The sequence below is a fragment of the Corvus hawaiiensis genome, chromosome 2 (genome assembly GCF_020740725.1).
Source record: "Corvus hawaiiensis isolate bCorHaw1 chromosome 2, bCorHaw1.pri.cur, whole genome shotgun sequence".
Taxonomy (NCBI): Eukaryota; Metazoa; Chordata; class Aves; order Passeriformes; family Corvidae; genus Corvus; species Corvus hawaiiensis.
This window is the reverse complement of record NC_063214.1, coordinates 37,412,582-37,429,280: the sequence shown is the minus strand read 5'-3', so window position 1 is coordinate 37,429,280 and position 16,699 is coordinate 37,412,582. Positions and strand designations below refer to the sequence as shown.

At 39.3% G+C, this 16,699-nt stretch overlaps 1 protein-coding gene across 22 annotated transcripts in view; it reads right to left on the bottom strand.

The window, feature by feature from the left end:
* DLG2 (discs large MAGUK scaffold protein 2) overlaps nt 1-16,699 on the bottom strand; it is a 1,000,200-nt gene that overhangs the window by 488,459 nt on the left and 495,042 nt on the right. Inside the window, exon 1 of one of the 22 annotated variants that reach the window (XM_048294459.1) lies at nt 1,175-1,563. The exons of 20 other annotated variants lie outside the window; for them this stretch is intronic. In XM_048294459.1, coding sequence (XP_048150416.1) covers nt 1,175-1,252 — 78 coding nt within the window. In that variant the 5' untranslated portion in view covers nt 1,253-1,563. Of the gene's footprint in view, nt 1-1,174; nt 1,564-16,699 lie in introns of those variants that run through there. One more of the 22 variants, XM_048294461.1, reaches the window with a different exon arrangement.

Sequence of the window (16,699 nt, the reverse complement as noted above, 5' to 3'; positions counted from 1 at the left end):
AATCACTGCTATTTAAGTAACTTCCCAATGACTTGCATATTTAAGTTTCAAAATTTCCACACAGCACCTTTTTAAACATTGGGAATATTTTGCAGAAAAAGCAAATCTCTCCCCATCCTCCCCTCAACCACAAACATAATATATTTTTGCTAATAATTTTCTCTAGGTGAAGGGCTTTTCCAGTTACAAAAGAATTCAGGCAATGATAGTTGCTTAATGGATTGGTGGCTGTATTACATAGCATAAGATGTATTAAAGACATAATAAAGTAGCCCCTTTAGAAAGTCTTTGACTACATCAAAGACAACAAGGAAAAGAAGAAGCCATCATTACCAGACTAATGAGGTAACTTCATAACATTACACTGAAGTTTTTCCCCCAATCTAAATCTGAGTTTATAACAGAGAGATTAGTCCCATTTTGAAAATGGTTTGTCTGGTAATGTAGACAAAATTGGACTGCAGGTCAACCAACTAAATGTTTTCTATGCTTAGAAGAAAAGACAATTGCCTTGATACCCCCTAAATATCATCACTGCAAATTCTAAAACTATTCAAGTTTTTTTCAGGGAGAAAGAAGGCAGAAGACTCTTAACCTACAGGGGCTTCCAGAAAACAGCTGGTTAAATACAGTTCAATTTTATGACAGAAAAATACTGAAAGACAGTACTGACCATTTTTACATACCTATATCTTTTTAAAATAAAAGGGATCCATGCTGCAGCACAGTTTCAACAAGTACCATGAAACAAAATTCCCAAACATTATAAATGCTTAACATGTTATTCCATACTCATTAGTACCACACTAGAAAAAAAAAAAAAAAATACAAGCAGCAAACAATCAGGGGTTGTTTAAGAGCCTAATATGGTACTAGGAAAAATAATGCAGCACAGCAACAAGTTCACTGGAGTGCTCCCTTAACACAGACATACCAGATGTACAGCTGTTTATCTTGGAGAGAAAAACAATCAAAAGAGGACATAAAGACTTTTGAAAAGATCTTTTCCCGGTATTTAATAATATGCAAAATATTGAAGGATTCTTGCATGAAATCAGGAATAGCAATAGGTCGTTTTTCATGGTATTTTTAAAAAGCTAAGCAGACACACAACAGGATGCCAGCAGGCAGCTTGCATGAGACATAAGGCTTTATATTCCCACTAGGAACGTACCTTCTCTGCTTTTGCTTTCCTGGCGTTATGCACAAACCTGCGTCCCAGCTTCTTGGCATACCAGATAGAAGCAAACATTGTAGTGATGAAGATTTCAGTCTGAATATGCAGCACACACACAGGGGAAAAAAAAAAAACCAACAACTTCCCCCACAACTGAGATACAGATCTAATGCTGGTTAAGGTCTTAACTGTGCTGTTGCTTTGTCAAGTCCTCTCATGCTGCCTTCTGAAAAAAAAAAAAAACAAACCACCCAGTGTGGCCAGTCTGCAGGTGTATTTACATACTGCCAGCAGGAAGTCCAGGGTGAGGCATCTTTGCATCCAGCTCACATCCAGTCTGCTAAGTGCCTGTCTGCAGTTCTTTAGCACTGTCACCACAAACTACATATGTGTCAGTATGAAAGGAAGCTGCAGTAAACTACTGTAGCAGACAGCTCACCTCCTCTTCTCCTGTTCTGAAATTTAACTCTTTGGTTCTCTTCGATTTGCCAGCATGCAACAGAAGCAGCAGCAGTTCAAAAATGAGATACACAGCACTGCAGGAAAGCAAAGGGGTACAAAAGTGCCAAAAATAGAAATGTGTATTAACTGTTAAGGTGAAGGAACAGGTGTTTCATGTGTTTCAGGGCAATTAAGATATGAAAGGAAAATTGATTTTACTTTGTTCTTGCGGTCTGGGGTCTATTCAGAGATATTTTTGGTACCTAGTTTCAGTTCACAACAGATAGGCATCAGAGCTGCTCAGTTCACTTGCTGATGTCACACATGCTCTGCTGAAGGATTTAAGACTCAACCAAGGGCTTCTGTTTTTCTTTGATAATGCCTTCACGAAACAGAAACCTGATAGATTTTTTTCCAAATTCCAGACTTCTGCCCTACCTAAGTATGCTTTTCCCTCTCCCTTTAATTGCAAGCTATTCTCTGTTGGGAGTTGGGAAGTGCCTTTGAACACCTATTCTTGCAGTGAAACAGCAATGCACTATTTTCCTTTTGTCACACACTTCAGCTTTAACCCCTGCACCTCTCTTCAGTTATAATGGCTAAACAATAAGCAGAAACATACTCTTTTGGCTCCAGACATATGACAAACCAAATGTTCCTCCCAGTCAGATGCAGTATCAAGGCTGTAAATTATGGGGTTTACAGCTATGTGTTGTATTTGATAGCACTTGTAAGACAAGTCCTGCCCAATGCCCTCCCACCTACAAGTGTGGAGATACCAACATGCAGGAGAGCCACTGCTGTCCTGTGTGCAGCATTGGATTTGGGATGCACACATGTGGGAGTAATTTCTGCTCTCCTATTCTGTGGTAAAGAGCAAACCAAAATTAATTGATGCATGGCAAAGGAAATACAGGCAGAGCAACTTAGTATAGGGCTCTTGGGGACAGGGAAACACCTTTTCTGCCCCAGGATTTTCAGAGAATGGCTGAAACTATTTTCTCCAGGGTACGCGAAATCAAAATGTAAAATATTCCACTCCCACTTATAACTTAGATACAACAACCAAGTTACTGTAGCTGGATGGCATTGCCCAAGCTTTGAGCCTGAAGGCAAAAACTGCTCAATTCTGTTAAGATTATTGGGAGTTCAAAGAATTCTTCAACACTTTTTAAAATGGTAAGTTGGTTAACTAAATTGAAATTCTTAGATAGTGAGGGCTTTTTTCAAGGTAACTCCAAGGTATATGGTTGATTTTTCCCTGACATCTAAAACCTTCTGAAAAAATATTTTGTAACTGGTAATATTTCTGGGAAGAAAATAGTTACTAACTACTTCCAGTTCAAATATTTAGTTAATCCTGGCAGCCAGAAAGTTTTAAGACCAGAACATGGAGTAAATTCATGTCTCATCTAGAATACGATTGCTATAGAAGAGCTGTCTTTCCATAACACCACTTTAGCTCTCTGAACTCTAGGCTGATAGTAAGATAGACTCTCCAAGGTGAGAAAACCTTTATTATGCCATGTAGCAGCCTCTCACTATTCACCCGATTTGTGGAAAGACATTGTCCTAAAATAGAGGGGAGGGTAGATAAGAGAAGGAAGAAAGATGGCCTGAAAAATTTAGGAAGAAATCAGAGACCTTGTTTCTAGCTGGGATACCATTGTAAGGAAACATGGATAGAAAAAAAAAAAAAAAGGTGCAGAAAAGGAGAAGCAACATCATTACACAGCTTAACCAACACTATAAATGTTAAAGGAACAAGAAAAAAAAAATTTCCATAGTATATGCATATATATATAAACAGTAGAACACTTCTCCCACTCTGCTCCCATGCTTTTATGAAGAGAATAAGTACAATTTGAAATCATTGCACTACAACAAAAAAAGGGTACATTCTCCCAAACAACTATTTATATAGTCTTATGTATATTCAGAAGCTGAGAAAATTGAAGGAAATATTCATTAAACAATAAAATCCAATTTTTATGACTTTTATCATCAACATTAGCAGCTTTACTGAACTACTTATTCAGGAAAAGTAGGGGGTAATAAAAAGCCACAATTCATCCCACTTGAAGAAAAAAAAATAGAATACATTGTTCATTTAAGAAATAATGACAAAGCAATAGGGAGGTAATTTTCTCCACCCACTGAAAATGTTAGATCAGGAAGAATAAATCTTGCCAAAAACCAATCCTGATTCTAGTCAGAAATACAGTTTAACTGTTCACATGCATTTGCAGATCTATGCAAACCCCCAAGTATCGCAATGGTCAGACTGCAAGCCATTTCCTTACAGCTCCATCATGCAGCACTCTGCCATACATTGCCAATAGCAGCTTTATTAGGGCTCTACTGGTACCCAGGGAGTTTATGATTATGAATATTTTACTGTAACCATAACGAAGGCTGCATTTTACAGAAGTGCTACAAGCCGAGCTGCTTTAGAAGAATTGCAACTCCCAGCTGCTGTCTCCTCACAGGAGTAATATGTACTTTAGCTTGCTCACTGAAGTGCTACATTACAAGGACAGAGAGATGCATGTCACTGAGCAACAATATTATCACAGACAGGAGATAATCAGTTAAGAGCAGATTTTACAAATTTTTTTCTTTCTGCAAATGAGTGGGTGGTTTTTGGTAAACCAAACCACATCCAAACTATACATTAAATGTCATTCTTCTGCCTCTATGAGAAGAATTGGTCTTACCACAAGTGGGCACATGGGTATAAGCACAGAGCAATTATGCTGTTGAATTGTATTGTTTTTATGACATGGCTCCCCAACATCACAAGCAACGGCAATTAATGCTCGGTACTGAAACAGATGGATGTCTCAAACACCTTGCCAACTGTTTGCATGCAATGAGTATCACCAGTATTTCTGACAGTTTGCCTCCTTTTTCAATTTTAATGTTGCTGCTTTACTTAAGCAGCACTCGGGAAGAAGTCTGGCTTCGCTTTAGACAGAGCATTAATTTTCCCTTGTTAAGGGGTAACTTCTCACAGCACACACGTGGGGTGTCAACCTCCCGCTCACACACCTGTGGTGAAGATAGATGTGAGCTGTAGGTTCTGGTTCTCTCCAACCTCTGTCTGAGTATATATACACAGTAGTCATAAAACGTGATGACAGGGCCATTTAAAATACAAATATAGCTCAGTCATAAATAATGCCCTCCTTGTAAGAATGAGAAGACAGATGGAAAGATTAGTATTCAGGGTTTGCAGAACTGTTTCCAGTGAAATGGACAGGAGAGGGAACAAGTTAAAGATGAAATACTTAAGATCTAAAACAATCACTTTACTCCAAGGTTTATTTGTTAACATTCCACAGCTGTGGGTACAGGAACAGAGCTGCTGCTGAGAATCTAAGGTAGCTGGCTTTATTTTTATTAGCACAAGGCAAGAACAGATATTGATTTGGCTGACTGTATAAGTAACCATTTCCCATCCCCAGCACAACTAATTATCTTACATAGCTACATGATGCCAAGACATACTATTTAATGACCAGAATACTAGGAAAGACAGGAATCTAAATGTCTGCTATTCAGTCCAGAAGATATAAATTTTAGGCACTCAGACCTCACAATTCTTTAAGCAGATGGAAGACCCAAGGTTTTGTAAGGACCTGATTTTTTATTCTTCCCTCTAAACAATGGCAAATGGACTAACGTTCCTTCTCCGAATGCAACAAACAGTATTTTTATAGAAAACCCATGGGCACTCTTCCAAAAGTAAGAGTCAGCACCACCAAAACATGCTCAGACTTCTCTTTTGGCCATTGCAGAACACAGTCTGTTACAGATACAATACAGGTGAAGGATTATCATAGAATAGAATCACAGAATCACTGAGATTGGAAAGATTGTCGATGTCTAGCCACGTCTATAAGCACCACATCTACACATGTTGTAAATGCCTAAGGAATGGTGACTCAACCACTTCCCTGGACAGCCTGTTCCAATGCTTGACAAGGCTTTCCACGAGGATTTTTTCCTAGTATTCAACAAAATCTCCCCTGATGAAACTTGAGACCATTTTCTCTTGTCCTGTTGCTTGTTACCTGTGAGAACAGCCCAACCCCCACCTCACTGCAGCCTCCTTTCAGGTAGTTATAGAGAGGAATAAGGTCCCCCTGAGCCTCCTTTGTTCCAGGATAAGCACCCTCACCTCCCTCAGCCACTACTCATCAGATTTGTTCTCCAGACCCTTCCCCAGCTGCACTGCCCTTCTCTGGACACGCTCCAGCCCCTCAATGTCCTTCTGGTAGTGAGGGGCCCGAAAGTGAACACAGGATTCAAGGTGCAGTCCCACCACTACAGAGTATGTAAATTTCTAATTATGGTAATTTCTACCAGTTATGATATTTCGTAACGGTTTTTTTTCTACAATAAAAATTTTAAAATTCTACCTTTTGATCCTGAGTTTTAAAGATGAAATCTGAGTTGCTTAAAAGCTAAATGATTCCTTGGAACATCTAAGTCAATGGCAAGAATGCAATAGTGCAATGATTCTGAGAACAGTCACTTATCCTGACAAAGAAATGTTGCACAGAAGGGAACAGGGAGGAAAAAAAGAAGCAGAAGATGAAGGAAGAGATGGGATAAAAATGGAAAAAAAAATAAGTGAAAATGAAGTGCTGCATATTAAGGATGACAGAGGTTCATACTCTTCTCTTCCAATTTAAATTTTTCTACTCCCTTAATATTTCTTGTGCCAAATCATTTATCTTTAGAAATTATGCTTTCAGAAACCCAGATGTGACATTACGAGTTTGCCCCAGGTCTAATTTCCCCTTAAAACAGAAGATACTGCATGCAGACATCTCCTCTGTCACCTTTCCTGATGCATGGCAGAGCTGTCTCCTAGCAGAGGGCATGAAGAATTTCATACACAATGTCACAATACTTCAAAGCAGTAAAGAAATAAAATGCAGGCATTTTTTTCTCTGGACCTCCTTTTAAGTGCGAGGCCCCAAATATTCTGTGCCTGCACTCTGCCATGCAATTATCACTGCTATTATTCTGCTCGTCTATTATTTGATGGGGTAGATGGCACTCAACCTGCCACCTGTGGTGCAACAGGTCAAGAGAAGAGAGGATGAGGAGGTGTTCTACAAAATTGCTTGAAATAGAGCATTAACTGTGGAAGGACGGGAAATGGAAATGGAATAAGTGCTCTGCTAGACACAGCGACTCAGCACATCCCTGCACATGGGAATGTATTCTAGCACTTTACAGCATGGTGGCATAACAGACTATGCTTTAAATTTACACAGTTTTTTTCCTTTTTTATTTGCAAAGTCTTGGAATGGAGAAAAACCTAATTGCAGTACTTAATTTTGATTTTAAAAATTGATTTTCAGCTCTAGTTTCTGCTGGTGCATAGGAAACTCCAGTGAGTCACAGAAGTAATATAACAACCATTAGCAGCCTTAAAAAAATAAATAAAAATTTGAAAAAATGCCAGTTTATTCCCTATTTGTCCCTGGTTCAGCACAAATTGCTTTCTGCCTCACCTTTCTAATAGAAATTTTTAAATTTCTTCCTGCTGTGTTAAGAAATCACAATCAAAATGGCGTATAAAATCCTCTGATGTGCCATTATGCTGCTCAGACTCGTATCAAATCAAAGCACTGTGTATGTAGCACAGTTATACATTTGCATGGCAAGCACTCCCACGGGAAATAACATAAACTACAAAATTTATCCTTGGGGAGAGAAAAAAAGGAGGAACCACAGACTGCAAGCAGTGCTTATGTGTGTCACCAGTACATCTTGCAAAGCACTTGCCAAATATAATCCTGAACAAAACTGAATTCAGTGTGGAAACACTTACATTACAGCTCTGTGTGTGTGCCTCCCATCCCACAGCATTTAAGTACATTTGTTTTCTCGTTACTTATACATAACCCGAGTGATGGTGGACTCATCTCTGTTTCGGGTGGGGATGAACAAAGGCACAAAGTGACTTGGTAACCAACATACAGGAAATCGGACAATCTGCACACTGACTGAAGCCCCAGATCTCTGACCCGGGGTGTGGCCACATGGTTTGCCATGGCCAAAGCCAGGCAGATGTGGCACACCCTCTCTCAGTCCTATGCCAGTCACAGCTCTCCTGTCTAGATCCAGTGAGAAGCAGGAAGGCTGCAAATGTCCATACACCCACCCACAAGGGCCACTGACATACATACTTTCCATATGATCTTTTTATTAGGAAAAGCAAGCCAAGCAGCCTATAAGGAGTTGTTCACCTCCCTGCTAATCAAAAATAACCCCAAAAAACAGTTGCAGGCACAAGCATGGGAATATATATCCTCCCATCTTAAACATTATTTTATTCCTGGCTGATGACAAGCTGTCTTTTCTTTCAAAGACCTCCTTAAATCTCACTTTCACTTTATCAGCCCCAAGAGCAAAATTAAAAAGTCAGTTTAAGCAGAAACACTGCAAGTTATAGGCACTGAACCAGTGAATCACATGGACTGCTTTGACCCAGCATTATTTAAAGGTTCAAGGTGGATGTACCTAACTCTTGCCATTGTCCAAGCTCTCCAGAAAATCCTCATGCAAAAGAAGCCAGGTTGCACTGAATTATGGAACATTAAGGAATCACAAGTGATAAGATCTATCAGGATAGCTATAAACTAATCTCATGCCAGCATCTCCTTGCAGGCAGACACACGTGTACCTGTGTGGGTTGAGCCCACTCAGTAGCACATTCCTGAGCAGCAGCAGAGTCTGTGCAGCCCATGCACACCATTCTCTGTCATCTCACAGGCTGGGCTGCCTTCGGTCCCTATCCCAAGCCTCTGGCAAAGCAGCAGCTCCCCACTCCCACCTGGCACTGTCTCCAGCCATGTTCTGCTGTTGGCTGGATCGTGCTCCAGCTGAGCAGCCCCTCCTCTCCAGAGACTCCTGAGTGACTTTTTATGCTTCTTAGAGAAGAACCCACATGTGGAGAACAAATGCAACAGATAATGGCTTCTGCCAGTTTTCATTTCAGTTCTTGCTCTTTATCCCTGTCCTCAGCTTTTCTAGGCTGTGATCCTCACAGCTCCTGGGAAAAGGTACTACAGTTCAACAGTTCAATATCACTTGGGAAGTTAAATCACTTCAGAGGCAAGTTGCTAAGAACAATGCTGAACACTTTAAATGCTGGACACAGGTTTAACAAAGCAATGTTTTCCTGCTAAAATGCAAACTACAAAAAATACGAAGGAAAAGGATGTACTTCATTCCTTCCAATATAAGATGCTCTACTACTAAGTATGAGGGGTAGATAACAAGTCTTTATCCAGGACCACCTACAATTCTTAGGGCCAGAGACAAAGAAGAGGTCTTCTTGCATGTGGAACCGACTCACCACATTTCTGTTGCCCAAGCAAAGCAAAGAGAGGAGATTCCAAACCACAGCAGACCAGGCACCAGGTTTTGTCCCTTAATTCTGCTAAAATTCTTCTGCATGAGCTTATTTACTCTTTGCAAGTCAGCTGCTCACTCTTAAAATGAAAAGAATCATGCTCTACCACACTGGGACAGTCTAAAGATAAAAGGTATTAACAAATGTGAGTTATTGTGAGAGAAGGCATTGTAGAAAGAACAACATCTACCCCCTCACTGGTTGATACAAAATCATACAGAATTCTGCTGAAAGGTCTGTGAGAGTCCACATCAAACCTGACTGCACAAATGCTTCATTGTAATGGGACACATGAAAATGTCCATTTCAGCAATAAATTATAAAGGATGGTGTTATATCAATTTTGACCAAAAGACAAAGGAACTGTAAGGAAATACGAGGTTAAGGACAAGAAATTATTCTTCTAAAACCTATGACATCTTCAAAAGCAGAAAAAAAAATATATATAGCAAATACTAAAACCTAAAATAAAGAATTACCTGTCCAACCTATTTCAGTTAATTAATTAATTATATGTTAAAAAAGTATAAGAGAAAATTAGTCACATGAGATTTTCTTAATTAATTCCATTTGAGTGCAAAGCCCAGTTGATAGGAGAAGGATGAGAAACACAGTGGTGGAGGGAAATATTTCATCGCAGTGGATTTTGAAAACCAGGGGAAGAATTGAGGCTGCATACTGCTAGTGAGATGTACTTCAACAAGAGACAGACTAGATCTGATAAAAAAAAAAATCCAAAAAAATTGTGATAGTTTTTTAGGACAAGAAGAAAAAATAGCATCTTTCCAAACACTTTGAAGTTTTTAAAATTAATCTGAGTGTTTCAAGAAAACAGAAACTTTTTGAGATCTCTAACCAGTAGGAAATTGAGAAAGTGTTCCTTGAAATTGTCAAAATATTTATCTTTCATTTTCATCAAAAAATCAGAACATTTCAGCCTTCTCCAGGGCTGTCAATACTGCTGTCTAAATTACATTTACATTTAACTTTCCTTTGGGATCCCAGTCAACAGATATTTTTAAAATTTCTGTTCTGCACAACTCACTGAAAATACTTTAATTTGATTCATACATTTAGCAGCCTCAAAGATCTGCCAAATCAAAGATCAAAGATTCTTCCACACCTTTCTGCAAACTGAATTTTTCCAAGCCAGGTACATTGGTTGTCTTCTCATGTGTCAGAAGACACCACAAAGATGCTAGAATGAACTCATGTGAACTTAGAGAGAAGATCATAAGGACAGAAAGTACCACAAAAACAAGCAAGTCCCAGCTTCTTATTGTTCAAGCATCCTGGAAAGCACCATATTTCATGCCTAGACCTCCCAGAAGTAAAACCAAAGCTGTATGAAGGACTGCTTCTTCACCACTCCCCACAGCTAAATGCAGAAAAGTTTTAATACACACAGACTTGCACAACACAACTCTGCCCTGCCCACAGTGGTGCGCCAGAACAAGTACCTCCAAGGGCTCCAGTTATTTTTCTGTGTCTCTGGGTTCTACAGTGAACTGAACCAAAAGCTCTAAAATGCTTTCTGCTTCCAGACAAGAGAGTTAAATAATGAGCAGTGTGCCAAAATCCCATTCCCAGCATTGGAGAGGAGCTCTGATCCTAAGAGAAACAATCTGTTTTCTCCACTTTCTTCCTCTTTGCCATTCAAAGTCTTAAAAGGTTCAGTGAAGGTAAAAGTCATAAAAGGGCACAGACTTCTGAGCAGTGCCTTATCCTAGAGGGCTCAGGCTCCCAGATACTGCTGGTTGTCACAACCTACCAGTCTTGTCCTTAGAGACAGCAATGGGTCTGCAGGATTGTGAGCACCAGCTCTGATCCAGAGCACATCCTTATTACACCAAGCCCCACGTGCAGTGCATGATGAGGGCATGATAAGTGCTCCCAGTTGCCTGCCTGCCTGGCACTAGCCTGCCTAACCCTCCCACACTCATTCTACTCAGTTAAGCACATATGACTGCCAAAGCTATTATTTTGTTAAAATGCCCTCTGACATGTCGACTTCCTACTTTCAAGCCTACCCTTTCAAGTACAAAATAGGCATACTTCTGCAGTCCCTTAAAAATAAAGGATTAAGTGCTACACACTTACTGAGAAGGTACTCTGCCTGCAGTAATGCTGTAGGAAGACAACAAAAAGATGGTAGATTGCAAACGCGTTACACCAATGTCTGGGTAATTTGATGTGGTTTAAAGATGAGATAAGCAGTCAGCACAATCTTTCAGTCTCAGATGGTCTTAGTCTGAAGAAGGCTAAAGGAATACACCTTCTGATTATCTCATCTATTATGAACAGTAAATCCCCATTAAAGCTCAGGACAGAGCATGACAACACAAATGTGCTACATGAATGCATTACCTCAGGGTACTTCAAGGCAACATCTCCACAGCGATACACAGGTATTCCTGCCTATTGGATTTTCATCAGGCCAAGTGTATGGAAGAGCATGCTAATCCTCTCATTGTATGCTCAATGCACATCCCAAGCAATATATCACGGATAAATGTTAATGGATACGTTACATGTTAAATCTCACACTTCTTTGCCAGTGCAAAGAGATACAGAGTAGCAGACAGTCCTTTAGAAGTCACCATTTCAGCTGTTTCTAGGACAGGGCACACAGCCTAGGATTCAGCCTCCGCAGCTGTACATTTAGGAATGTGCAATGTGCTTTGCTGAGAGAGAGCTGCATTTTTAGTTACACAAGCACTGAACATGGCACAGTGGCAAAGCAAGCTACATTACAAATGCAAATTCAGAGACTGGAAAAGAAAAAAAGAAAGAAATCAATTTCAAGCAATGCTTGAAATATATGTAAACAAAGTCACTTATGTGAAACTGGTCCAAAATTACAAGAAGGTGTTCACCCTTTGGAAGCTCAAGATAAAAATACTGTTTACAAACTACTTACAGGTTTCTGGCCTTCAGAAATCAAGATAATTTCCCCCAGTGATTTTCTATGCAAAGTGTGAGGGAGGCAGTTAAAGCTGATATAATATAATCTGAGCTACATTTAAACATCTGGTCCATCTGCTTCATATGCATTGATAGGCTCTAGTCTAGAGCAATCAATAGAGTGCTAAAATGTTATTGAATATAATTTTTAATAGCTGTTTTACCTATGTGTCCTTCTCGGGCAGGCTTTAAAATCAGGATTGTAAGTAAAATATGACTCTAAACCACTGCTATATTATATAACATTGTTTTAAATTAAGTATATGCCTAATGTGGATTTGGCTTCTGTAAAATTTGTAGTTGATTGATACCGTGCCCCACAATTTTCCCAGTAATAATTTAAAGAAATAGACAGATGTGTACATAGGATAGATAAAGTTAAACTTAGGATGGTCTGTAGGATGTTTCTCTTCAAACACACCAACCCCTGTAATTCCTGAATTAAATTATCTTCTTCCACAGATTTAAATGGGAGTTTTGCCAAATGAAAAACATTTTCTCTTTCAGTTGGCTATGGTGGAGCGTGTGTTCTTCTGCTTAAGAGTATTTCAGAGTTTTTGAAACAATACATAAAAGTTTGAATATTCACTTAAAACAGGGGGCCTGAATGGGTTTCCATGTTCCAGACAGTGTTGGATACAAAACCTAAAGGCTTAGGCATTTAAAACGTATCTAGCTATTGTCATCACCAGACAATAACCTACAAACAATTCCACAGTTGGAAAGAAAGGTCAAACTATATACTGCGAAAGTCGTGCACATTTGATACCTCCAACCTTATTTCTTTAAAAAGCATGAAGACTAATATATTTCAGAGAGCTACAAAAAGTAATACCTTTCAGCTAATTAGGCTTCTCCATACATGTGAAAGTACTTTAGCAGTGTCACTGGAAGTAAATATCATTGACACAGGTCAATGGAAGTAAATATTGACAACCATAAAAGCCCTGAGTTAATTTATGAATAAATACTGATTCTGGAACTTAACTCTGATGTAATTTATCTGACACAAAGGGGAGAAGCTAAGCAAGAACAAGCAATTTATCCTTTGATGAGTTGTGAGTACAGACCATGGTATTAAATAGTCTGAATGACACCATTTTTCTTATGAGCACTCACATGTTTTTTATAATTAAATAATTTTCCACTTCCTTATTTTGATATACATTACTATTTTTTTTTTAAATCCAAACTTTAATCCTCACATGTGACAGAACATTTCCGGAGATACAACAGAGATTCTAGATCACATTTTTAATGTGAACTGAAGCATTATACCTATAAGATTTAAAAAGCAAAAATACAGTTTTGTGCTCAACTCTAATTAGAGTGGAACTGAGCAGAGCTGTTCAGCTGGCTTGCTTAATAGCTGCTCCAAATCTCTTAGGGAGGAGCATATTTTTACAAAACATTTTATGAGGCCGAACACTGAGAGCTATAGGAGTTTATTATTGAGGCAGACAGGTTGACTAATAAATAGCAATTTTGCTTTGGGAATCAGAAATGTAAGTGGTTTGCCTATCCAAGAAGCCTCGGCAATTTATGGATGTATGATTATTTAGGTGTGTGTGATTTAGTGATTGAAATTCCATATAAAATCAATAGCCTCATGCATAGCTAGGCCAGAACTTTTATCAACTTCTCAAATGCTTGTATTTGGCAACATTCAGAAGTGAATATACCCATTCTCAGACAAAAAAGATTTGAAGAAAATGAGGGTAAAAGAGCTAGGCCAGCATGTAACAGCAATCTGTCTCCAAGACACATTTACAGACAGTCTGGCAAGATAACTAGGGCAATAGGAGCGGAAAGAGAGAGGCCAAAGCCTGGGGTGTGTTAGATGTGCAGTTGTGAGTCACTTTATTTTCTAAGTTACTGCACAAGATGGATGTCATGACCTCTCACACAGTATTGCTGAATAAAGTGTTAGCAGTACAAGGTGTCGGTCTGGACAATAACTTGAATCATTTTATAAAAGCTCAGAAATATTTGAATTTTCCAAGAGACACACCTTCTGGAGACTACTGGTTCTGTATTCTAGACACAACAGTAATGCTTTGTAGACTTCGAAAACGATGCATGAGCTGGATTTTCCAATTTTAATGTATTTTTTTAAGGAAATCTATATCTGGCATTCCCTCAAAAAAGGCTTAATGCTGAAAACCAAAAGCATTTTCTGTATATCACAATGTGAAAAAAAATTGGAATCATAGAATGGCTTGGGTTGGAAGGGACCTTAAAGATCATCTTGTTCTAATCCCTTGCTATGAATGGCCAGGGACACCTTCCACTAGACCAGGGTGCTTGTCCAGCCTGGCCTTGAGCACAGTCTCAAGCTACTGTGACTTTGCTTTCTTCTCCACCTCTTCAATTAATATTATAGATCGTTACTATTTTCTACTATTTTTAATGCTGAACATTAAACTGCTGATCAGCCTGAGTTGACAGCTCCTGGCACTGCTATAATAGGGATAATTGTCCCCAGTCACCCATCTTCAGTTGCTGTGTTTTTCCTCTTCCTTAGTCCTTTGTTTTTAGGGTCATGTGTAGCATACAATACGGAGCTTTCTACACAGATAGGTTGAGGTGTATTAATTCTCTGTCAAACTCCATGTAAAAAAAACTTGCTACAAATGTACAGAGCAGGCTCTCTTGTCTTTGATTAACTGTCTAAATTTGTCAGTGTCCCTCTTTACTTTCTCTTCTTTCTTATGTATTTATTCATTTTTCATTTATAATGTCTTTCTGCTTGATAAAAACCGGACACAGTGTCATTCCTTTCAAACTGCTCTCATAAATCACAGAAGCACAGGATGGTTGGGGTTGGAAGGGACCTCTGGTTCTGATGCACCTGCTAAACAGATTCCCTTAGAGTAGTCTGCACAGGATCATGTCCAGGATGCTTTTGAGTATCTTCAGGGAAAGAAACTCCACATCTTTTTTGGGCAGCCTCTTCCAGTGCTTTGTCACCATCAAAGTAAGGAAGTTTTTCTTTGTATTCAGATGGAACTTCCTGCATTTCAGTCTGTGCCTGTTGCTGGGCACCACTGAAAATAGCTGGCCCCATCCTCTTGACACCTGCCCTTAAAATATTTATGTACATTGATAAGATCAATTCTTAGTTATCTCTTCTCCAGGCTAAACAAGCCAAACTCCCTCAGCTTTTCATAGCAGGAGAGATATTCCAGTCTCCTCATCATCTCCATAGCCCTCTGCTGCATCCTGTCCAGCAGTTCCTTGTCCTGTCCCGAGGAGTCTGGAACTGGACACAGCACTCCAGATGTGCCTCATCAGGGCTGAGTAGAGGGGCAGGATCACCTCATGTGACCTCCTGGCAATGCTCTTCCCAATGCACCCCAGGAAAAGGAATTAGGACCATTGTCCTTCTTGATCCCCAGAGCACACTGCTGGCTCCTGGACAGCTTGTTGCCCCCCCGGTCCTTCTCTGCTGAGCTGCTTTCCAGCAGCTAACCTGTACTGCTGCATGAGGTTATTCCTCCCCAAGAGCAGTTCTGCACTTGCCTTTGTTGAACTTTATTAGATTCCTCTCCTCCCAACACCTGATTACCTTGCTACCTTTATTCTCCAACTCACTTAAGCACAGATCCCTCACAACAGCTAGAGGAGGTCATCTGGCTTTTTTTTTCTAAATTCTTTTGCCTGTACTTCCACCCTGTAAGACTTAAGCAATAATATTTTGTGAAGTAAAAATTCGGCAACTTTTTGAAGTGCAACAAAACATCTACCAACTAAGTTGTTAAAGAAAAAAAAGGTCAATACCATATTCATAATTCATTAAAGATCTGTCAGTCTTCAAGCACTTTTTAAGTATCTCATTCTACCTCAGAGCTTTTTGGTTCATGAGAGAATGTTTTATGCCTATGACGCAGGAATCACAGAGAGTCTGTCTTCAAAATTTCTTCACCATGACACAAAGAAGTAATCCAAAAAGAATAGATGAGGGGACATTCCTTTGCTTTGATAGTACATTTTATTTACTGACTGCATAGAGTGTTTTCCTTCTCTCCCCTCAAAAGAAATTCTAGGAATATAGCAGAATATGTGGGAAGAAACCTTAAATTGGCCAGAAATAAATGAAAAATTTAAATTTACAGACTTGCTAAAGAAATATGAACTTTTAAAAAATGTTTTTATTATAGAGTTTCTTCCAGTAATATGCCTGGTCAGCTGCTGAATCCCACAGACAAAGACGGGGACATAGATCCAGCAGAGTGTAGGAAAAGAAGGTAGTTTTACCAGCAGTTTGGCACCACTTCCAAACCAAGCAATGTCAGTTTAGTGTGTTATTCACACTGCAGGCCTTGCCTCAGGCACAGTTCTGGATCACTCCCTTCTGTAAAAAATCATAATTATTTGGGAAGGTCAGTACCTCCCATTGCGCTGTTCAAGCACTATGGCAGAGCTGACACTCATGGATGGTGCTGGGAAAATTGCCATGATGAGAGAGCTGCTACTTGCTGTCTGTTGTTGTGTGTTTTGTTTTCAAAAGGAGAAGTCAGAATAGCTCCTATTTGGCTCAAATTAGTCTGTGCCTGGTTGTCTTTACAGCTACTCAAACCATCTCAGTCTTAGATAGTACAGATGGAGATCTTAAGCTATAGCTGCAAAATAATTTCCAGAAATGTTTGCAAAGTTGTTAGCTGTGATAAATTGCACAA